Raw genomic sequence first — 23,417 nt, 5'->3', positions numbered from 1 at the left:
ATCCAATCCATTATTATTATTATTCTATACAATGTAATGGGATCTGTCAGTGCACAGATAGTTTCCCAGTTTAAACCCCCAGTTTAGCTGCAGGCCTTCTGTGTGGTTTATATGTTCCCTGTCAGCTGAGTTTTATTTCTATTGTAGACCCAAGTGCTGGCTAAATCAAAACCCCTCACATTTCTACAGGCTAAAGCTGTGTGCAAAGACTAAAAAGTGCCTGTTACTGATGCCTGTGGTTGTGTCAAGCTCTCCCAAACAGATGGTCAGGACAGCAGTGGTCCTTAGGCTAATCAGAAAATGGGGAAATACCAGAGGAGAGAAGAGCGAGATATTAAAGGAACAGATTGAGTAAGCTGGCAGAGTGGGAAACATATCGAGAAAGTGTCCTATAATCTAGAAACTTCACAGGGTTCAATCTGGTTTATTAGAGCTTGCTTTCAAGTGTCTCCAACTTGATTTTGGTCTTCTCCCACCTAGGACTGAAGATGGTTTCCGAAGTGAGCAGACATAAAATAGAGGAGTGAGACAGAGGAAGTGAATGCAGAGCTACAGAAGAGTTTTATTAGACATGCTACAGAGGTAATGCGGAACACATAAGAGACACCGTGAGAGGGGAAACTCAAAAAACAGAAAACCAAGTTGAACCTCCGTTGTTAGAAAAATTTTTATCCTTTAATTGCACCAGCTTGAGTCCAAATCCTTACATTCTGAACTACATTAAAAAAACAAAAACATAGCTTTGACGATTAAAAAAAAAAAAAAAAAAAAAATGTATATACACCAGGATTAGTTCAGAACAAATGCCTATGAAATCAGGTTTGTGATTTAAAAATAAAAGAATTCAGTGAACACTTTGAATCGTGGACATCTTCCCCATATACACAACAATTAAAATGCTCTTTTTTGTTTATATGATTTAACACTAAAGGCACCGAAACTTTGGTCCAACTGAGTAGCCCTCTCAAGTACAGTGTCACATGACAATGCAATCACAGTGGACTCATCTTTTTACTGCTTCCACAGCATGCAACACTTATGTGAGAGCCTATCATCATGCATGCTTTAAAGAACACTGTCACCAACTATTAAACCTCACTGCTATAGAAAAGAAAAGCAAGGAAGGCTTCAAAATCACATAACAAAATACTTTACTACATTGTCATAGTTTCTTATGCATGGATTGTGCTAGAACAATCTTCCACTGAACATCCCTTTGGAATAAAGGCGTTCCAGTTAAACTGCATGTCATAGGCTACCAAAAACATTTTACCTCAGGAATATTCAGCTCTCCTGCTGCTAAACTAAAAAGGAAAATGTCATCTAAAATTGGAGAAGAAACACGGCTATGCCTAGTCAGAGGCACAGCTTCTAGACTGTTCTGTCTAGATGAATAGAAAACATCTTGCATTCTCATCAACTCATTAATACTAATGTGCCTCGGTAGGAGTTTGATAAATTAACATATCCAACTGTAGGAAAAGATAGTTGAGTAAGGCACACGAGTACTGTATCTTTTCATTTAAAAATGATTCACCGATTTACATCCAACTAACGTACAGGGGGACAACCAACCATTTCAAGGTTCTGCTTGACAAAAAAATATGGAGAGACACTTCAGAAAGAGCTGGGGAGATCCAATGTTGTTCTTTTTAAAGAAAATAAAAGGATATCAAGGAATGATACAATCAAGATAACTGATTCAATCTATGTGGTCCCCCTGGTGTTCAGACAATCTAGGAGCTTGAAATAGTTCAACCATCACAGTCATAGTGTCCGGAGCCTGTGGGTCACATTCTTAAATGGTGGACTTGGAGAACGAGACTCTCAGGTGCTGGTTGCCTCCCATGTTATAGTTGTGAAGGTCGATCAGTGCCTGGATGGCTTCCTCCACTGTTGACATCTGGATCAGAGCCATCTTGCGATCTCTTGAAAACACGAAGCAGAGACAAATGCCACAGATTAACTAGATGGATGGAAGTGGCAGGATGGAGGTTTATGGGAATCTTTAACAAATGTTAGCCTGGACTTGTCCAGTAGGTAGGACAGCTGTACATACTGGAAAAATTTGAATGCTTTCACAGTGCCTCCAGTGTTGGAGAAGAGCAGCCGCAGGTCATCTTCTGTCACATCTTGTCTGCCAAAGTGAAAGACACAGACTCTAATCATACATGATTTTAGCATCAGCTCTTTTCTCCAAGTCTAATCATTTAGCAGTTTTAATATAAACTGTTAACAATGAGATCTGTTCATTAGCCACCACACCAAGAACACAGTTAATCTCTTGCATTAACAGCTGTGCTAGTTAGTAGGAGTATTTCAGAAATCCTTCGGTGGCATGTCCTCTGTGTGATGCCAACTGACCATACCAGTACTTACGGGATATTGGAAAGGTGAAGAGTGGCAGAGGGTGGAAAGATGTTCTGGAAGTTCTTGGAACCTGGTTTCTTGAAACGATGAAGTGGGGAGTTGGCAAAATCCTTGGTCAGACCTTGATCATCCAGGCCGTCCCGAGGCAATGCCACCGTCTGGTGCTTGGACAGTGTCACCCGGATGATCTTCCCGTACATCTTTTGTCCATTCAGGTGGCTCATAGCTTTAGTGGGGGTAAAAGAAATATCAGTTGGATGAATGCTATGTATCAACAGATCCCAAAGTTTTTACATTCCTATGCCATTTTAACACAGTGAAATCTTTCAACACATCCACTCAGATGTAATGTAAGATGGCGGTGTGCATGGACGCAGCGGCTCGTCTGGGGACAGGTGAGAGTGGAAGTTTTGTTTGTTTTGCAAATCCAACATTCTGGCTGTAAAACTTGCAGCCAAGAGACCTTACTAAAAATCAGGGCAAAGTACGTTGTTTGAACTACAATGCTTGCTTGCAACAAGAGCAGGGTGATCTGGCCAAAAATATTCATCATGATATACATTTGAAAATTTGCGATAACGATATAACTGACGATATAATTGATGCGAGACAAAATACAAAATACAACTCCACAACTTTACTAGCGCAAAAAACCCATCCATTCATTTTCACTTAAACAAGCAGCTGTTTTTTATGTGCATTAAAGCTATATAAAAATGTAACAGTGCAAATGCAAATTCCTTGCTGAATGTTTAACCAAAGGGCATTTCCAGTAGAAATGGGCTGACACATCCTCAGCATAACCATGTATGATATCCACTAAAGTTAAAAAGAGGTGCTTTGCAACATTAAACTGCAGTGTGCCAAATAAAAAAGTCAAATACGTATTTTTCGGACCATAAGGTGCACGGGATTATAAGGCACATTAAGCGAAACAAAGCAGTCAGATAAATCAAACTTTATTCAACTCATTCTTCTTGCTTCCTCCACTTCTGTACCATTGATTCATTAATGCTGTATTCTATCACAGCTGCTCTATTCCCATGTTGTTGCAGTATATTAATGACTAACCTCGTATTGTGGATGGATTATCTCAGTTGTTCTCCTGACTGAAGTTTGGTCCGTTTACAGCATCCTGCTATGTGACTGCATTTGTCTCTAACCATCGGGAACCCTCATGTTAACTTTTATCGAGTGGAAAAGTGTTAGCGTTCATCCTCCAGCTTCACTGTGTTTATGTTATGCTAACATAGCTGTGTCGCTAGCGATCACATAGCACATGATATACCAGCTAGCCCAACTTCAGTAACCCTACAAACGTCACTGCTGTTTAGTTTTGTCTTCATTTATGTTGGAAGTGATAGCAGAGCTGTACATTTGAATTTTTTCAGAAATCTCTCAGTCAGAACATGCTATATCATGTTTAGGTGGAAACTAGCAAGCTAACTTCCTGCTAACTTCTAAGTCTGTTAAATGTAATAAATTCTGTTTTCATGGATGCCTGGATGTTAAACTTAATTGTTACACATGATAAAACAGCAACACTGATCATTTTATTAAAGATGAAAGAATTTAGACAGTTTTTAACTCTCAGTGTGTCGCAGTGTTCGTTTGACTTGATGGAGTTTAGGACCCAGATTACTCCCAGATTTACGAGCACCTTAGTCCGACAAATACAGTAATAACGACGGCCCGCTTGCATGTTCTACAAAAAAAAAAAGTGCTTTGGTGGGTATCTGACGGACAAACACCAAACCAGTTCCACATCACTGAAGTTGCACCATTTTTACAAACTAATTCTGGTTCATCCGTTTCACTCAACGATCCGCTTTCCCCCTTCTCATTCTCCGTTGCCGCCATGTGCATATGAAAACAAATGCACTGCGCATGCGTGTTTTAACCATATTCTATCGCGATGTGTGTCCACATCTCCTCAGACCTGACATGGGCTGCCCACATTCAGGTCCAGACCAAAAAGGCTATGCAGCGCCTGTACCACCTACGACAACTGAGGAAGTTCAGGGTCTCTCCAAAGATTCTCAGGATTTTCTATACAGGCGCTGTGGAGAGCATCCTCACACAGAACATGACATCGTGGTTTGGGAACAGCTGTGTGAAGGACCCCCCTAAACACACACACCTGCCCTCTCACATCATCTATAATTGACTGAGACAGGACTCTCTTCCAGACACTCTAAACCCAGGCACAATGTACATTTCAAATTCCTTTAATTTTAAATATGTTTATATTGTCTGTGTATATATATATATATATATATATATATATATATATATATATATATATATATATATATATATATATATATATATATATTAGGGGTGCAACGATATTCGTATCGATATTGAACCGTTCGATACAGTGCTTTCGGTTCGGTACGCATATGTATCGAACAATACAACATTTGTAATTTATTTTATCAACTTTCCTTCTGACGATGCTGTCTGTGTTGAGCGCTCAGTGAATCTGCGTTCGACTACTCCGCCTAGGCTGCACTGTCGAGCGCAGATCCACTGAGCGCTTAACACAGACAGCATAGTCAGGAGGAAGAGCGCAGGGCAAGCTAGCGAGACAGAAGTTAAGCTCTCCTTGCAAGATGGACCTCCCCCACCCTCATTCAGATCTGGCGTTTGGAATTATTTTGGTTTTCATGTGACGTATGACCCTGAAGGTAAGCGAGTCATGGACTAAAGTAAAACAGTATGTTGGATGTGCCATGCAATGCTTAATTACATTGGTGTGAACTAGTGTGTTAGCGCAGTTAGCTCGTTAACGTGTTGGCCGTCTAGCCCCATGCACGGGGCTATCCGCGGTAGCTCGTTAACGGAGATTTGCCGTGTTGTGGCGTTAAGGTCATTTCAACGAGATTAACCTGAAAGCACTAGTGGGAACACAACGAATATGACTGCACATTTACGCCGACATCATCCTAGTGCAAAGACAAAAACAACAAGCATGCTACTAACTTTAGCCGAGTCATTTAGACAGCTGTTAGCACGTGATTCTCCTTATGCTGCTGAGAATATAGCCCAGAAGAAGCGGATAGTATAGCTTTTATTTTGGAAAGAGACATTTCTCTGTAATAAACTCTCTTTTCCAAAGATGAGTGATTCCTCAATCAGATACAGGGCTTGCAAAATCGCTAGCCCGACGTCCCGGAGCTAGCGATCTTTCCAGTCGGGCTACAAAAATCTCTCTGCTCTGCCCGTCGGGCTATTGTAGGAAAAATATATGTCAATGCTTTTGCATTCTTTCAGAAATGTAGCTGGGTAATTATGTCATTGGCATCGGTGAGCCACTGTCAATATGTGACATATTGAAATCGCATTTGAATTTGCGCTTGTTTTTTTGCTTTCACTTTGCAATGACAGCACTGATCTGTGAGTGATGATAATTTGTGCACCAATTCCTCTGACATCGTCTTATTAATCGTTAGCTTACTATGCAAACATGACAAGTGAAATCTCCCGCAGCAAGCTTAAACATGTGAGAGGTTGATCGCGCAGAGAATCGCTGAGCTTATGTGAGTCCGTGTGTAAAAGTAGCAGTATATATATTTTAGTTCTGCTGAGCCAAATAAGACAGGTCGGGGTGAAGAAGTGACAGCCAAAGAAAAGCTTACCACAAAACGGAGAAGTTATGACAAATCAGACTATAAGGCAAAAAGAAAGTGCAGCTTTATGGTTTCATGGACAAAAGAATTTCTGTTGCTGCAATATGATGAGCTAAATAACCAGGGCTGCACATAAGTGGTCCGCAGGTGTGCATTCGCTGTCAAAATAAAAAACGCGCACAAGGGTTAGGGTTAAATTTAAAAACTGTACTTTTGAGTTAAAATATATATTTATAATTTTAATAAATGACAAATTAAAAAGGCATGAACATTTTTTGTATCGAAAAAATATCGAACCGTGACACCAAAGTATCGAACCGAACCGTGAATTTTGTGTATCGTTGCACCCCTAATATATATATACATACATATATACATATATATACATACATACATACATATACACATATATATACATACATATATACATATACACATATATATACATACATATATATATATATACATACACATATATATATACACATATATATATACACATATATATATATACACATATATATATATATACACATACATACATATATACATACATACACATATATACATACATACACATATATACACATACATATATACACATATATACACATACATATATACACATATATACACATACATATATACACATATATACACATACATATATACACACATATATACACATACATATATACACATATATACACATACATATATACACATATATACACATACATATATACATATACATATATATATACATATACATATATATATACACATATATATACACATATATATACATACATATATATACACACACATATATATATACACACACATATATATATATACACACATATATATATATACACACACATATATATATACACACACATATATATATATATACACACATATATATATACACACACATATATATATATACACACACATATATATATATACACACACATATATATATATATATATATATATACATATATATACATATATATTAAAAAAAAAAAAAAAAAAAAAAAAACACCCAGCACGCCCCTGCGGGCGGTTTATCCTTCAAGCTCGGGTCCTCTACCAGAGGCCTGGGAGTTTGAGGGTCCTGCGCAGTATCTTAGCTGTTCCCAGGACTGCGCTCTTCTGGACAGAGATCTCCGATGTTATTCCCGGGATCTGCTGGAGCCACTCGCCTAGCTTGGGAGTCACCGCACCTAGTGCTCCGATTACCACGGGGACCACCGTTACCTTCACCCTCCACATCCTCTCGAGCTCTTCTCTGAGCCCTTGGTATTTCTCCAGCTTCTCGTGTTCCTTCTTCCTGATATTGCTGTCATTCGGAACCGCTACATCGATCACTACGGCCGTCTTCTTCTGTTTGTCTACCACCACTATGTCCGGTTGGTTAGCCACCACCATTTTGTCCGTCTGTATCTGGAAGTCCCACAGGATCTTAGCTCGGTCATTCTCCACCACCCTTGGGGGCATCTCCCATTTTGACCTCGGGACTTCCAGGTTATACTCGGCACAGATGTTCCTGTACACTATGCCGGCCACTTGGTTATGGCGTTCCATGTATGCCTTGCCTGCTAGCATCTTGCACCCTGCTGTTATGTGCTGGATTGTCTCAGGGGCATCTTTACACAGCCTGCACCTGGGGTCTTGCCTGGTGTGATAGACCCCAGCCTCTATGGATCTTGTACTCAGAGCTTGTTCTTGTGCTGCCATGATTAGTGCCTCTGTGCTGTCTTTCAGTCCAGCTTTGTCCAGCCACTGGTAGGATTTCTGGATATCAGCCACCTCCTCTATCTGCCAGTGGTACATACCGTGCAGGGGCCTGTCCTTCCATGATGGTTCCTCGTCTCCCTCCTCTTTCTTGGGTTTCTGCTGCCTGAGGTATTCACTGAGCACTCGGTCAGTTGGGGCCATCTTCCCAATGTATTCTTGGATGTTCCTTGTCTCATCCTGGACTGTGGTGCTGACACTCACCAGTCCCCGGCCCCCTTCCTTCCGCTTAGCGTACAGCCTCAGGGTGCTGGACTTGGGGTGAAACCCTCCATGCATGGTCAGGAGCTTTCTTGTCTTTATGTCAGTGGCTTCTATCTCCTCCTTTGGCCAGCCTATTACCCCAGCAGGGTACCTGATCACGGGCAGGGCGTATGTGTTGATGGCCCAGATCTTGTTCTTACCATTCAGCTGACTCCTCAGGACTTGCCTGACCCTCTGCAGGTACTTGGTGGTTGCAGCCTTTCTAGCGGCCTCTTCATGGTTCCCATTTGCCTGCGGGATCCCCAGGTACTTGTAACTGTCCTCTATGTCTGCAATGTTGCCTTCTGGTAGTTCAATCCCCTCAGTTCTGACTACCTTCCCTCTCTTTGTTACCATCCGACTACACTTCTCCAGTCCGAACGACATTCCAATGTCATTGCTGTATAGCTTGGTAGTGTGGATCAGTGAATCGATGTCTCGTTCACTCTTGGCATACAGCTTGATGTCATCCATGTACAGGAGGTGGCTGACAACTGCTCCGTTCCATAGTCGGTATCCGTAGCCAGTCTTGTTAATGATCTCACTGAGGGGGTTCAGGCCTATGCAGAACAGCAGTGGGGACAGAGCATCTCCTTGGTAGATCCCGCACTTGATGGTAACTTGTGCTATGGGCTTGGAGTTGGCCTCTAGTGTTGTACGCCACATCCCCATTGAGTTCCTGATGAAGGCTCTTAGGGTCCCATTGATCTTGTACAATTCTAGGCATTCCAGTATCCAGCTGTGGGGCATTGAGTCATAGGCCTTCTTGTAATCAATCCAGGCAGTGCACAGGTTGGTCAGTCTGGTCTTGCAGTCTCGGCTGATTGTTCTGTCTACCAGTAGCTGGTGTTTTGCACCTCTGGTATTCTTGCCAATTCCTTTCTGTGTCCCGCTCATGTATTGACCCATGTGCCTGTTCATCTTAGCCGATATGATGCCTGACAGGAGCTTCCATGTAGTACTGAGGCAGGTTATTGGTCGGTAGTTGGAGGGGACCGGTCCCTTCTTGGGGTCCTTGGGGATCAGGACCGTCCGGCCTTCAGTTAGCCATTCCGGGTGTCTCTCGTTAACTAGCAGCTGGTTCATTTGTGCTGCCAGACGCTCGTGGAGTGCAGTCAGCTTCTTCAGCCAGTAGGCGTGAACCATGTCGGGCCCTGGTGCTGTCCAACTCTTCATACTGGAGACCCTTTCTTGGATATCTGCCACTGTGATGGTTACTGGACCCTGTTCAGGGAGGTCGCTGTGGTCTGCCCTCAGATCCACTAGCCACTGAGCATTGCCGTTATGGGTTGCATCCTTCTCCCATATGCTCTTCCAGTATTGCTCCGTCTCCAGCCTTGGTGGTGCTGTTCTCTTATTGTTCCCTTGCCACTGAGAGTACACCTTTGCTGGTTCTGTGGAGAACAGCTGGTTTATTCTCCTGCCTTCTATCTCTCTGGTGTACCTCCTCAAGCGGCTGGCCAAGGCTGTGAGTCTTTGCTTGGCAGTTTCCAAGGCCTCAGGTATGGACAGCTTGCTGTATTTCTTAGGCACCTTATTTGTCGCACCTTTCTGCAACTCTGTTAGTTGGCTAACCTCCCTCCGTGCTACTTTGATCTTGCCCTCTAGCCTCCTTCTCCATGGAGGGTACTGCCCCTTGTGGCTGTTCAACTTGTAGCCAAGCATCTCACTGATCACTGCTGCCGTATTGTAGATCAGCTTGTTAGTGTCGGTAATCGTGGTTGTAGGTATTGCCCGTAGTGCTGCATTAACATCATCTAGCAGACCTTCTGAGGGTACTTCACGTAATCTTGGTAACCGGCTACGGGGGATCCAGGTTTCAAGCTTGGCCATGATCCTATTTTTCAGGTCAGTTCCTCTCGCACTCAACGATCCTTCTCCTATCGCACTTGGGGCTATGTACCCAATCTCGGGTGGGGGTGATGATATCTCCCCCCTGACCTGGCGTCCTGACTCCTCCTTGCCGTAGCATTTGTGTTGTACCTCGTCAATCTCTAGCTGTGAGAGCAGTCCCTTCTTTCGAATGTTGGAACACTGAGCTACTAGTTGTTTCGCCGTCATTGTGGATGTTGGGTATCGAAGAATCCATAGGTCCCTCATCCTATTCATGTAGCCCCTTCCGCCGGGGTTACTTGCGTAGTAGCATTCCAACAACGCCCTGTTTTCGTCCCTTGCCCACCGATGCCTTCTTGTTCCAGTAGCCCACTTTTCGTCAGGGTGCCCTGGTTCCTCAACACCTGACGCGGACCTTGTTGATCCGGGCGACGTCCGAGCCGGCATGCCTTCATATTTATCTGTCTCGCTCATGTCTGCGGTAGGCTTGCTTAGCATAGGGGGTCTAGCCTTAGGACCCTTACTGGATACAGACGCCCCAGGCAGGAATCGAACTTGCGATCCTCTGTTCCAAAGGCGTGTAGTTTAACCACTACGGGTGGGAGGTGTTATCCAACATTGTCTTTATCTTGGACAGCATCCGCCTCTCCGACACCACCTTGAGGGAGTCCAGCTCCATCCCCACAACATTGCTGGCCTTACGGATCAGTTTATTAAGTCTGTTGGCATCTGCGACCTCCCTGAACAGCGGCAGACATCCAAGAAATGGCCTCCAGTACGAAGAGTTGGACAGCACCAGGCTCTGACATGGCTCAAGTCTACTGGCGGAAAAGGTGACTGTGCTGCAGCAAGGCTTCTGACAAAAACATCTAAGTACTCCCATGTGACACCGTTGCTTATACAGATGCACTGGCTCCCTGTTGAATTCAGAGTCCATTTTAAGATACTGGTTCTGACATTTATAGCTCTTCAAGGACAAGCACCAGCCTACATCATTGAACTTTTACAGCCCTATGTCCCTAGTAGGTCCCTGAGGTCTTGTGATCAGGGCCTACTTGTTATTTACAGCATACAAGGCTGAAAACCAAGGGTGATGGAGCTTTTGCCACTGTGGCCGCCAGACTGTGGAACTCTCTTCCTCTCAAGATCTGCAGACTCAGTGGTCACTTTTAAAAAAACAACTAAAAACACATCTTTTTAGAAGTGCATTTTGTTAACTTTTGTCTCTTTTTGTTTTATACCTTGTGAAGCACTTTGGGGCGATCGTGGCTCAAGAGTTGGGAGATCGCCTTGTAATCGGAAGGTTGCCGGTTCGAGCCCCGGCTTGGACAGTCTCGGTCGTTGTGTACTTGGGCAAGACACTTCACCCGTTGCCTACTGGTGGTGGTCAGAGGGCCCGGTGGCGCCAGTGTCCGGCAGCCTCGCCTCTGTCAGTGTGCCCCAGGGTGGCTGTGGCTACAATGTAGCTTGCCATCACCAGTGTGTGAATGTGTGTGTGACTGGGTGGATGACTGGATATGTAAAGCGCTTTGGGGTCCTTAGGGACTAGTAAGGCGCTATATAAATACAGGCCATTTACCATTTACCATTTGTGATCTTTTATCTAGAAATGTGTTATATAAATAAAATTTTACTTACTCCCTGAGTGTGTGGCAGTACAAGTGAACGAGCTGCTAGTTGATTAGAGACACATGGAATGGCTAATTGAAGGCCAGACAGTCCTGATCCCCACGGACCCCCAGAAGGGACCGGTCCCTTCCATCTAACAACCAATAATCTGCCTGAGTACCACATGTAAGCCTGTGTCAGGCATCATAGCGGCTAAGATGAACAGGTACATGGGTCAGTATATGGCACAGAAAGGATTTGGAAAGAATACCAGAGGCGCAAAATACCAGCTACTGCCATTAATTAATTCTTCCATCTTAAATATGATCAACCCATCTCTAATCGGCTATGTACCACAGGCTTTTAAGGTGGCTGTAGTTAAACCTTTACTCAAAAAGCCATCTATAGACCCAGCAGGTTTGTATCATATCTATCTAATAGATTCCAATTGGTACATGTAAATGGAGAGCCCTCTTCACACATTAAGGTCAGTCATGGTGTTCCACAGGGTTCAGTGCTAGGACCAATTCTGTTTACACTAGCATACATTTTCACTGCTATGCAGATGACACCCAGCTCTTTCTATCCATGAAGCCAGGTAACACACACCAATTAGTTAAACTGCAGGAATGTCTTAAAGACATAAAGACCTGGATGGCCGCTAACTTTCTGCTTCTTAATTCAGATCAAACTGAAGTTATTGTACTCGGCCCTGAAAATCTTAGAAATATGGTATCTAACCAGATTCTTACTCTGGATGGCATTACCTTGGCCTCCAGTAACGCTGTGAGGAACCTTGGAGTCATTTTTGACCAGGACATGTCCTTCAACGCACATATTAAACAAATATGTAAGACTGCGTTCTTCCATTTGTGCAACATCTCTAAAATTAGAAATATCCTGTCTCAGAGTGACGCTGAAAAACTAGTTCATGCATTTATTACTTCCAGGCTGGACGACTGTAATTCATTATTATCAGGAAGTCCTAAAAACTCCCTGAAAAGCCTTCAGTTAATCCAAAATGCTGCAGCAAGAGTCCTGACAGGGACTAGAAAGAGAGCAGATTTCTCCTGTATTGGCTTCCCTTCATTGGCTTCCTGTTAAATCCAGAATTGAATTCAAAATCCTGCTCCTCGCATACAAGGTCCTAAATAATCAGGCCCCATCTTATCTTAACCTCTTAAGCCCCAAGGGAGTTTCTGAGCTTCCTGCTCGAAAATGTAACGCCCAAATTTAATTTATTATTTCTCTGCAGTTACAAACTCTGTCCTTACAATATTGGTATCAAAATAAAGCTAACACTTGGGAAATTTCATCAGTGGTGTAAATATTGAAGCAGATATTACTGTGTCAAAGTTACTGAGACTGGAACACAGAAAAAGTAAGTAGATTTTATCCTCACCTAATTATTTCTTTTTAATTTTTAGCATATAACCCATTGAAAAATATGCCTCAGATCACATTTGGTTCCAGAAATTCAGTAACCAACATATAAACATCATCTGTGCAAAGATTTATGTTTCTAAAGTGAAACAATGAAAAACTACAGCCCTGTCAATACATGAATATCCAGACGTTGTACAAAAATGTCCAATTTTGGCACACAATTGGACACCATGCCAGTTGATTTTTTTTTTAGCATATAGTTAGGGCTGGACCAAGTGACCCTGAATCCTCCCTTAGGTATGCTGCAATAGACGTAGGCTGCCGGGGGATTCCCATGATGCATTGAGTTTTTCCTTTCCAGTCACCTTTCTCACTCAGTATGTGTTAATAGACCTCTCTGCATTGAATCATATCTGTTATTAACCTCTGTCTCTCTTCCACAGCATGTCTTTATCCTGTCTTCCGTCTCTCACCCCAACCAGTCGCAGCAGATGGCCCCGCCCCTCCCTGAGTCTGGTTCTGCTGGAGCTTTCTTCCTGTTAAAAGGGAGTTTTTCCTTCCCACTGTCGCCAAACTGCTTGCTCATAGGGGGTCATATGATTGTTGGGTTTTTCTCTTTACCTATGAAGCGCCTTGAGGCGACTTTTGTTGTGATTTGGCGCTATATAAATAAAATTGAATTGAAAATGCAAGCTCCATGAACGCACACAGCTGTGGATTCCAGCTGCATTCGTAGTTCTGCAAAGACTCCCATAGAGTCGAGCTTTTCAGTTCAATCAGCTGCATTTCGATGTCCTCTGTGTCCAGGAAATTAAGGCAAGACAAACCCAGCTGCTCATTAAAGCTTTCTGGTTTGATCAGAAAAGAAAACATTGGTCCATACGCCTGTGAATTCTGTCTCGAGTCTACGGATGTATCTGTATATTTCCATGGTGCCGATGCAGCGCTGAGCAGACAGCTCCTGAAGAATTTGAAGTGTTGGAATGTGGAAATTTCAACATCGCTTGAAAAAACTGCCAGCTAGCAACGTCCCTCTCACCAGTTGGCTAAGTTATTTTTAGCCAATTACAGGTTGAATCTGGTAGTTGGGGTTACCGTCATTAAGAAGCAGCACAACTAATGTGTCTATGCGAGCTAATTTGTGATATGCACCGCTGGCCCAGCCTTTTATTTTTTTAATGCACCTGCTCAGATTAACTCACTGCGTGACGTGCCCAGGGCTGTGCTGGGACAAAAAAATCAGCCTGGGCATTTTGACTAGAGACTGGCCCACCAAGTATTATAGGAAAAGCCATAAAGCCTTTGAATGAAAACAAACGCTGTTGTGACAGTGATGTACAGTCTTGTTGGTATATGTATGATTTCTATACATTTTACATCTGATAAAAACTTTGGTTGTAAGATTCAGATAATTATTTAATAAAAGTGAGACATTTTAAGTGAGAATAACAAAGAAAAGTATTTCTTTGTGCCCCCCTCTCCCTGTTAATGCCCTACCTGGCCCCTGGCAAAACTTTGCTAGACCCGCCCCTGCACAGTTACCAGCTGTCAGCTACTTAGAAAAGGATCCTGGTGTTATTTGTCTCTCAGAAACAGTTCATAACTTCCCTTCAACTCACTCATGTCACCTAAAAGGTAAACCTGTTTCTCCATCACCTGTTCAGCTCTGATGATCCAGTAAGGACATCTCCTGCTTTCAGCTTCATGTTTACCTCTCACCAGATAACCAAACCATATCATGACCAGCAGCTTTTTTACAGCTGTGGCTCCAGCAAACATCAGCTGATACTAGAAATTAATATTAAATAAATTCTAACAACAGCTGATCAAGCTTAAACGTGCTGCTGTTGTTTAACGCGACATGCGCTGGTTTCTTCTTTCTGGCGCAAAGTGGGCGATAAACAAACACGAGAGAAAAGCCGATCAGCTGATCATTGATCAGTTTCATGATTGAAGTAGAAACAGGAGAGAGAATGAGAGAAGAAGAGCCAGTTATGCAGCGTAAATACACAGAATAACTCCAGCTTTGTGTCTTTTTCTATTCTAGCTGAAGTACGGGACAAACTGTGTTCCTTTTCAGCTCAATACAAAACGTAATATTTTCTCTGAATACGTGACGATTCCGTTTTTTACGGGACGGTTGGCAACTCTACTAACTAACCTTATGAATAAACAGCACAGAGGCACTAATCATAGCAGCACAGGAACAAGCTCTGAGCACAAGATCCATAGCGGCTGGGGTCTATCACACCAGGCAAGACCCCAGGTGCAGGCTGTGTAAAGATGCCCCTGAGACAATCCAGCACAGAAGTGCAGGGTGTAAGAAGCTAGCAGGCAGGGCATACATTGAACGCCATAACCAAGTGGCCAGCATAGCATACAGGAACATCTGTGCCATGTATGGCCTGGAAGTCCCAAGGTCAAAATGGGAGACGCCCCCAAGAATGGTGGAGAATGGCCGAGCTAAGATCCTGTGGGACTTCCAGATACAGACAGACAAAATGGTGGTGGCTAACCAAGCTGGAAAATTACCAAGTGCTCAGAGAAGAGCTCAAGAAGATGTGGAGGGTGAAGGTAGCAGTGGCCCCAGTGGTAATCAGAGCACTTATTGCAGTGACTTCCAAATTAGGCGAGTGGCTCCAGCAGATCCCAGGAACAACATCGGAGATCTCTGTCCAGAAGAGTGCAGTCCTAGGAACAGCTAAGATACTGCGCAGGACCCTCAAGCTCCCAGGCCTCTGGTAGAGGACCAGAGCTTGGAGGATAAAGACCGCCTAAAGGGGCGAGAGGGGAATGCATTCGATCTCGAACAAAGCACTAAAAGGATTTTGTTATGTTAAATAGATGGATACTTTATTGAGCCCATAAGGGAATTTTTTTGTGTCACAACAGCATGATAAAGTAAAAATAGTAGAGTCTACAATACACAACAATAAACAACACAGTTAAAATAAGAGTGTCACAGGTGTCCAATAAGGGCCTTATATTATGAGATATAATTCCTGCAGTATACAACAGTGACAAAAAACAATGAAAAGTAAAAATGGTTTAAATAGTAAAGTAAAAGTTGGTTAAAAAAAAGTAAATGTAAGACTGGCGTTGTGTAAGAGAGAAGTGTAAGTTGCATTTAATAAATAAAATGTAGACTATAAATCTGCCTTAGAAGTGTGGAGTAGAGCAGGTGCGATGGGTTATCCATGGTGGAGCACAGTCCCGTCTCTCAATGACTCAAATGCCTCCAAGTTCTGATTTATGATGCTTCCAGCTTTGCGGATTACTTTATTGATCCTACTGCCATCTCCGGCACTGACGTATCACTGCAGACCCCACCCACCCTGGCAATGGACTGTTTAAAATGCTTCCATCTGGTAAGCAGTATAGAAACATACAAACATGCACCACCAGACTGAGGGAGAGCTTTTCCCCCAGATCTGTGAAATACATCTAAATTCTATTTGTGACTTCCTGCACACATAGTGTCCATTCAACTGTTTTATAGTGCACCTCAAATCAACTCCATGCCTTTTATTTGCTAAACTGACAATGACATAATGAAGGAATTGCCCACACCTGGCCATGGAATCGACTTTGAGTCAATTAGCTAATTACTTTTGGCACGTGTTAAGGAGCAAAAACTCTTAAACCCTTCACCCAATTTCAATGTGGATACCCTCAAATGGAAGCTGAAAGTCTACACATTGTCCATATCGGTTATATAACTGTAATTGGAATAGGTTTCTGTAAACACGTATTTTTTAAAAAACAAACACACAAAAAAAACAACAACTTGTGTCTGATGTGTGCCGAGGTACCAAAACAAAACTTCGTTATGTGTGAACATATAATAACAATAAAAGATGCTTGCTCTTCTTCCAGACTTCTCCACATAGTTCCTCACCACTCCTGCCCAACCTTAAAGACGTGGTCGGCAATCCAGGAGACAGGAGAAGTGGTGATACCCACCCCGAGCAACTTCTCACTTGAATTGTTTTTCCTTGGAAAGACAAGTAATATGATTCTCACAATGCTACCAGTTCCACGCATGTGAAAGCGAGCATGTTGCAACAGGCAGATAACAGCATCATCCACCCCCACAAGAGGCTGGTAAGTGAACCGAAGAGTGTTGAGAGCATGTTTCACCTGGAAGCTAAGTCGGGCAAGAACCAGTCTCTCCAGCACCTTGATGACATGTTAACGTCAAGGTAACTGGTCTGAAGTCATTCAGACCTGATGCGACCAGGGTCTATAGCTTTGCTTTGGTGTAGTCCCTACACTTACGCTCTTAGCTGGACACCAATCACTAGGGATGGGTAGCGGTATCTGGTGCCATTATGGCACCGGTTCTGACATAACCGGTAGTAACCAGACCGAAAAGCAGCGCACATTTCAGTGCTTTTTTTTTTTTCTTGAGATGTCATACACTTTGGATTCTAGCCAATCATTTTACCTTTCCAAGGATAGTAGGCGGTACGGTACGTATGTTCTTTTAGAGCAGAGCTACAGATTAAAAATGGTCAAAGCGGTCAAAAGTCTGGCTGTACACAGCAAGAGATGCAAACTCAGCAGCCTGCAACAAGTGCTTTAAGGTGATAGCTGCAGAAAAGGCTAACATTGTTATCCTTTTACAAAAAAAAAAACCAAACACAGCTAAACATGAGAGGTTTTAGGACAAAGTTTGTGTTTTCCATTGTTTAAGCACCGGTTCCAACCAAAGGAGGTATGTTGTATCAACAGAAAAGGCTAACTTGGTTATCATTTTGCAGAAAAAAAAGAGACTGCTAAGAGGTTTATGGACAAAGTTTGTGTTCTCCATTCTTTAAGCACCGGCACCGTTTCAAAAGTACCAGTTTGGCACCGGTATCGGATAAAACCTAAACAATACCCATCCCTACTATCACAGTCCGGTATGAGGACTGGCAGCAGGGGACCCAGTACTGACCCTGTTAAGATAGAGAGTCAGTTCATTGTTCGTGCTGTGTGCAGGCTACTGCCAATTTATCTGATTGAGGGCATCAGCTGCATCTCTCCACACCTCTTTGGTGTTATTCAGATGGACTTTGGTCTGTATGCATCTACACCTTATTAGCCCCACATTCAACTCATTCAGCAGGGCCTTCTTGTCAATGTTGATCCAGGACTTATTGTTGGAAAAACAGCATACAGTCCTGGCTGGGATTCAATTCAATTCAATTTTATTTATACAGCGCCAAATCCCAACAACAGTCGCCTCAAGGCGCTTTAGGTATCTTCACAGAAATGTATGTAGTCAGTGATGCAGTTGATGTCAACCCCATGTGGATCACAGAGCATGTCCCTGGCTGTAGTCCTGCAGGGGCTCTGTCTTCCTTACCTTGCCTTCTCACAGATTTGTTGGCAACAGGAAGTCTTAGAAATGGAAGAACTGCGCGTGTCCATCGTTATAGCAACACAGCTGAGCGTCCCATGACGTAATTAGTATGTGACGCGCACGCTACAAAGTGGACATCGAGGCGACGATATGCCTGCTGCTCAGTCTGTGGACCATGGCATTGTTTTTTCTAGCCATTTCCTTTGTTGCCAGGTTTTAAAAACGGCGGTTTTGATTTTCATGAATGAGACACTCTCGTGACGCCACTGACTAGCCAACTGGTGGCATGCAGTCTGTTGACGTCACATTTTGGGATCATTTGGAACCATGGCCAAGTAGGTGCTAAAAAAAGGACCTGTTACCTGGTACTATGACCTAATGGCAAACCCTGAAAACTGTGACGAGCCAACCTGAATAGGTACTAATTGAAAAGAGGCTTAAGTGTCCTGTATGATGACACACAGAAGGACTCTTTATTTTTTTTATTTTTTTTTGTTTTTGCATAAATGGATAACAGTTTGCTGGTAAATTGCAAACTGCATCCAGGACAAATAACCATGTTACAATGCTAACTTCATCTCTTTTAAAGTAAATGGCCTGTAAATGGCCTGTATTTGTATAGCGCTTTTCTAGTCCCTAAGGACCCCAAAGCGCTTTACACAACCTGTCATCCACCCATTCACACACACATTCACACACTGGTGATGGCAAGCTACAATGTAGCCACAGCCACCCTGGTACTGGGGCGCAAGTACCTGCAGAAAACATGCAGACACAGAGCTAGCCAATGAAAAAGCTGAGTGCATGCTGACCCAGAACCATGTGTAACAAAAGGATGAGGAAGTCAGGCTTGAGCACTGTAGCCTCTATTTCTACCTATACGTGTGTTTCTATCGGGCGATCGTGGCTCAAGAGTTGGGAGTTCATCTTTTAATCGGAAGGTTGCCGGTTCGAGCCCCGGCTTGGACAGTCTCGGCCGTTGTGTCCTTGGGCAAGACACTTCACCCGTTGCCTACTGGTGTGTGTGAATGGGTGGATGACTGGATATGTAAAGCGCTTTACTAGTCCTTAGGGACTAGTAACACACTGGTCCTTAGGGACTAGTAAAGCGCTATATATGGTAAATGGCCTGTATTTGTATAGCGCTTTACATATCCAGTCATCCACCCATTCACACACACATTCACACACTGGTGATGGCAGCTACATTGTAGCCACAGCCACCCTGGGGCGCACTGACAGAGGCGAGGCTGCCGGACACTGGCGCCACCGGGCCCTCTGACCACTACCAGTAGGCAACGGGTGAAGTGTCTTGCCCAAGGACACAACGACCGAGACTGTCCAAGCCGGGGCTCGAACCTTCTGATTACAAGGCGAACTCCCAACTCTTGAGCCACGATCGCCTCATTATAAATACAGACATTTACCATTTCTACAGTGACATCACTGGTTGCCATCTTTGCTTTGAGTTCTTATGTAAAAACTAAAAGACAGTGTGTATGTGTCCTCACGATATGCATTTGTGCTGGTGTGTGGGACTGTATTCTAATGTTTATATTGTTAGCTGCCAATTATACAAGCCTGCGTTTCAGCTCATTTTACTGAGTAAAAAAGTAACAGAATTACTTTCTCTGGCAAGTAATGACTGTGCTGCATTATATTTAAGAAAAGTGTAATGATCAACACAGGACCAAAATATTTATTACACAGCATACTATGGGACTTGCACTACAGACGAGTCAGACATCCATATAACAGAGATATCCACTTACCTAGCTGGGCCTGATTGGACTCAGACATCTGTATGAGAGCACTGTCCTTCTTGTTGTAAAGAATTTTCACCCTCTGGACATCACCATACACTCCTGTGACAGACCCAGAAGCCGGCAATAGGAGAAGAGGTTGGGACGAAAAAAAGCAGGCAGTTAGAAAAATCTCAAGGTTTCACAGGAGACAAGGATATTTAAAAACAAGGTACAGCAGAGACGACAGCATAGAAACACAGGTTTATTTTAGACTGTAGAGTGTGAGGTGTATGAAAGTGTGTGAAAAAACAGATAAAGGATAAAGAAGAAGCACCCTCTAAGCAGAAACGTTATCAAGCTATGTGAGATGGCTAAAAATAAAAACAGCATGCAAAAACCAATGGCTTAGACATGCATTAACTTCTTACTAAGTAGTAAATTTTAGGGCAAAGTAATGACATGACATAACCCAAACCAATTAACAGGCGGTCAATGAGGATTCAAAATGACCAAATCTACAATCAGCAAACAAATATAGAGAAGCTTGTAATGCTAACAATGACAATATTAATAATAACTATGATAATAACTATGATAATAATAATAATAATAATAATAATAATAATAATAATAATAACAACAACAATAATAATAGTAACAACAACAACAAAAAGTCAGAATGAAAGTAGAATAGAAAGAGTAGATACAAGAAAGAAAAGTAGAGCTAAAGAAAGAAGAGAGAGAGAGCTAACGATAACATACCGAAGAGGGTAAACAGACTTTGGGGCGTAACCATCTTTAGAGGGAGAGAAGAGCAACAAGCAGCGTGAGACAGGTAGAGAGGTAGAAGAGTCGGAGCGGAGCGGAGGTAGAGATGGACAGATCGATCCAGAACGGAGGTAGGTAGGAGGAATGGTGGTTTTTGTTTTTCCCCGGAGAGTGATGGAGGTGGTGGGTCATGGAGGAGGGGAGCAAGCGGTGGATGAGGGGTCATGGAGGGGAAGAAGGGTTGGTTAATATGGGAGGAAGAAAGGGTGATTGAAGGTTATAAATTTATAAAATCCCCACCAGCACACGGAGTGAAGGTGGAGCAGGGTAGAGAGAGAGAGAGAGAGGGGGGGGGGGGGGGGGGGGAGAGCGAGAAAGAGAGCGAGAGGGAGAGAGAGCGAGCGAGAGAGAGAGAGAAATCAGGGAGGCAAATGCAAATTTGGGTAAGGAGATTTAAAAAATGAGGAATGGGGAGGGACAAAAAAAATAAAATACAGGTCAGTACACTGGAATAATGCAAGTAGTTTGGTCAGAGATAATGGCTTGGATCAATGTTGTCTTTGGAGAAAATAGAGCAAAGTTTAAAAAAAAAACTGGCTTTCATCCTAGACAAGCATGGGATAAAGGTACATTCATCTCAAATCATAATAATATTCAAACTCATTCACAACAATGGGACAAATAGAACATGCAGCAGCTGTGAGAAAACTGAATGTCTTTCAGCAATGGTGTGACACGAGTTCACAAGGAGATTAGATAGCATGCAGTATAAAAGGCAACAAAATCTTGCATGAAAGAGTTGATGTGAAGGCCACTTCAGTATAACATGGCATTCACACAAATCCACAAAGCTAAAAGAAAGCATGAGCACAGTATCTTAGCATCAGGGCTTTAAGTGGTGTAGATACTGTCCAAAGGCAGAATAACACAACCATTCACAGAGATGAGCAGAGCAGACAAGTCAGATGCCAAATCAGTTTAAACACACAAACCAAAAACAGAAGAAAAGGGATAAAAGAGCAAGCAGCAGGTGTTTGTTCCCAGGGCTTAGACACAGTTAGGAGACCACAGAATGATTTCATATGAGCTTTCATATGAGCTGAGGAGAGGTGAGGAGAGCTTAGAGAGAAAAAGAGAAGACAGACAGTTAGCAGAGTTAGATGCAGTTTGACAAGAAAAGGGAAGGTTTGATTATCAGAACAGGAAAGAGGGGAGAGGGTTCGGGTGCCTATGAAATAAACGTCAAATCCTGCAGTCACCAAGTGGACCAAAAAAGGAAAAACAGGGGGGGAGAATAAGTTCTTGCTTTTAAGAACAACACAAAATTACAGTAAAGAAATGTTCATAGGAAAAGTATCTTATAAAACTAGACCTACAACAGGAGCCCAGATGTAGAACATCAACTGCTCCACACAGCTCAGTGATTACAATGAAAATGATGTCTACACACGCTGGTTAGGAGGTAACACATATAGGCAACAGGCTATCTGAATGCGAACAAATATTATACAATCAAAGGAACCTTTGGGAAACTACAGCTTACATAAAGGAAGCCTTGTTTTTCCTGCAGTTCTAAGACTAGAAAGTTCATGAAAAGCAAACTGTGTGTTCAGTCTGTGTGTGTCTCACACAAAAGCAAAGTAAATTATCAAGATTAACAGATTCAAGTGTCAAACATGAGTTTTTTTATACACATCTTTAATGACAAGCACAAGAAAACAAATCTGGAAATAGAAAAACTGACCCACAGCGAGCAACAGAAAAAACAGGAACAGATGAATGGAGGTGGTGTGTAGGAGCGGTGGAGTTTTAATTGTAGACTTTCCATTTTACTGGTGTTACTGGTGTCAGTATTACTAACCTCTTCATTGAGGTTGCTAACCAGCAGGACCCCACTGGAGCCTGTCTGCCCAGCGAGGGCCACCCTGCCCGCTGCAGCAGCAGCAGCTGCCGCCGCACTCAGAGGGTTCAGAGCTCCTGACGGGAAGCAGACAATCACGGAGTGGAAAATCATTAACGATGTTGATGATGGTGACAATACATCATGGGAAGAACACAGTACAACCCTCTCAAACCCTGCATGTCTGACCACACAAAACTGTTTCTTTGTACCATACACAAAGACATTTTCTACTGTCTGATACACTGGATGCACTTTATCATTGTTTTCCAAAAATGATCACAGTAACTGTAACAAATGCAGTAATGCAGCCCAGACACACTGGGTTGTGTTTCTCTTCCTCCTGGGAATCTATCACATGCGAGGTGAATGGTGTTACCCTCTTAAAATAATCTCAAAATAAGAATGTGGACATGTAGTTGTAGGAATAGTAGTTTTTGTTTCACCCAACCAACTCCTACCAGTGGCGTTTAGAAGCTGTGATTTCGCACCAATAACCAGGGACACAGTTCAGCTTTGGAGCCAATCAAACTGAGGGCAGATCACAGACTGTTGTTCTACATAGAGATTGAAAATGTGACGTCACTCAGGGGTAAAACCGCAAAGGATTCTGGGAACTCGTGGCAAGAGGTACTAGCGCACGCAGGCTTTCAATTGAAATCAGTTATACAGCGATAAAAAGAAACACAAAAATGTCAAGAAGCTGTTGTATTATTAACTGCAATAGCCAGTCACATGACAGCCACGGGAAGCCGACGGGTGAAGAGATCGGTTGTTATCGG

The 23,417-nt window shown here is 42.9% G+C and overlaps 1 protein-coding gene across 7 annotated transcripts in view; it reads right to left on the bottom strand.

The window, feature by feature from the left end:
• Positions 1 to 538: 538 nt before the first annotated feature.
• LOC146566583 (polypyrimidine tract-binding protein 2-like) overlaps positions 539 to 23,417 on the bottom strand; it is a 37,432-nt gene continuing 14,553 nt past the window's right edge. For 5 of the 7 annotated variants that reach the window (XM_085286140.1, XM_085286141.1, XM_085286142.1 and 2 more), the window contains 6 exons: positions 22,597 to 22,712; positions 20,730 to 20,763; positions 19,995 to 20,087; positions 2,380 to 2,596; positions 2,060 to 2,137; positions 539 to 1,928 (listed from right to left, as the gene is read on the bottom strand). In XM_085286140.1, coding sequence (XP_085142266.1) covers positions 1,799 to 1,928; positions 2,060 to 2,137; positions 2,380 to 2,596; positions 19,995 to 20,087; positions 20,730 to 20,763; positions 22,597 to 22,712 — 668 coding nt within the window. In that variant the 3' untranslated portion in view covers positions 539 to 1,798. Of the gene's footprint in view, positions 1,929 to 2,059; positions 2,138 to 2,379; positions 2,597 to 11,122; positions 18,978 to 19,994; positions 20,088 to 20,729; positions 20,764 to 22,596; positions 22,713 to 23,417 lie in introns of those variants that run through there. The other 2 variants (XR_014893797.1, XM_085286144.1) reach the window with 2 other exon arrangements.

The sequence above is a fragment of the Mchenga conophoros genome, linkage group LG9 (genome assembly GCF_057382185.1).
Source record: "Mchenga conophoros isolate Kocher_MC1m ecotype Shallow Benthic linkage group LG9, M_conophoros_male_GT1.1, whole genome shotgun sequence".
In the NCBI taxonomy this organism is placed as follows: Eukaryota; Metazoa; Chordata; class Actinopteri; order Cichliformes; family Cichlidae; genus Mchenga; species Mchenga conophoros.
Note: the sequence above shows the minus strand (reverse complement) of the source record. Positions and strands in the feature narration are given on the sequence as shown.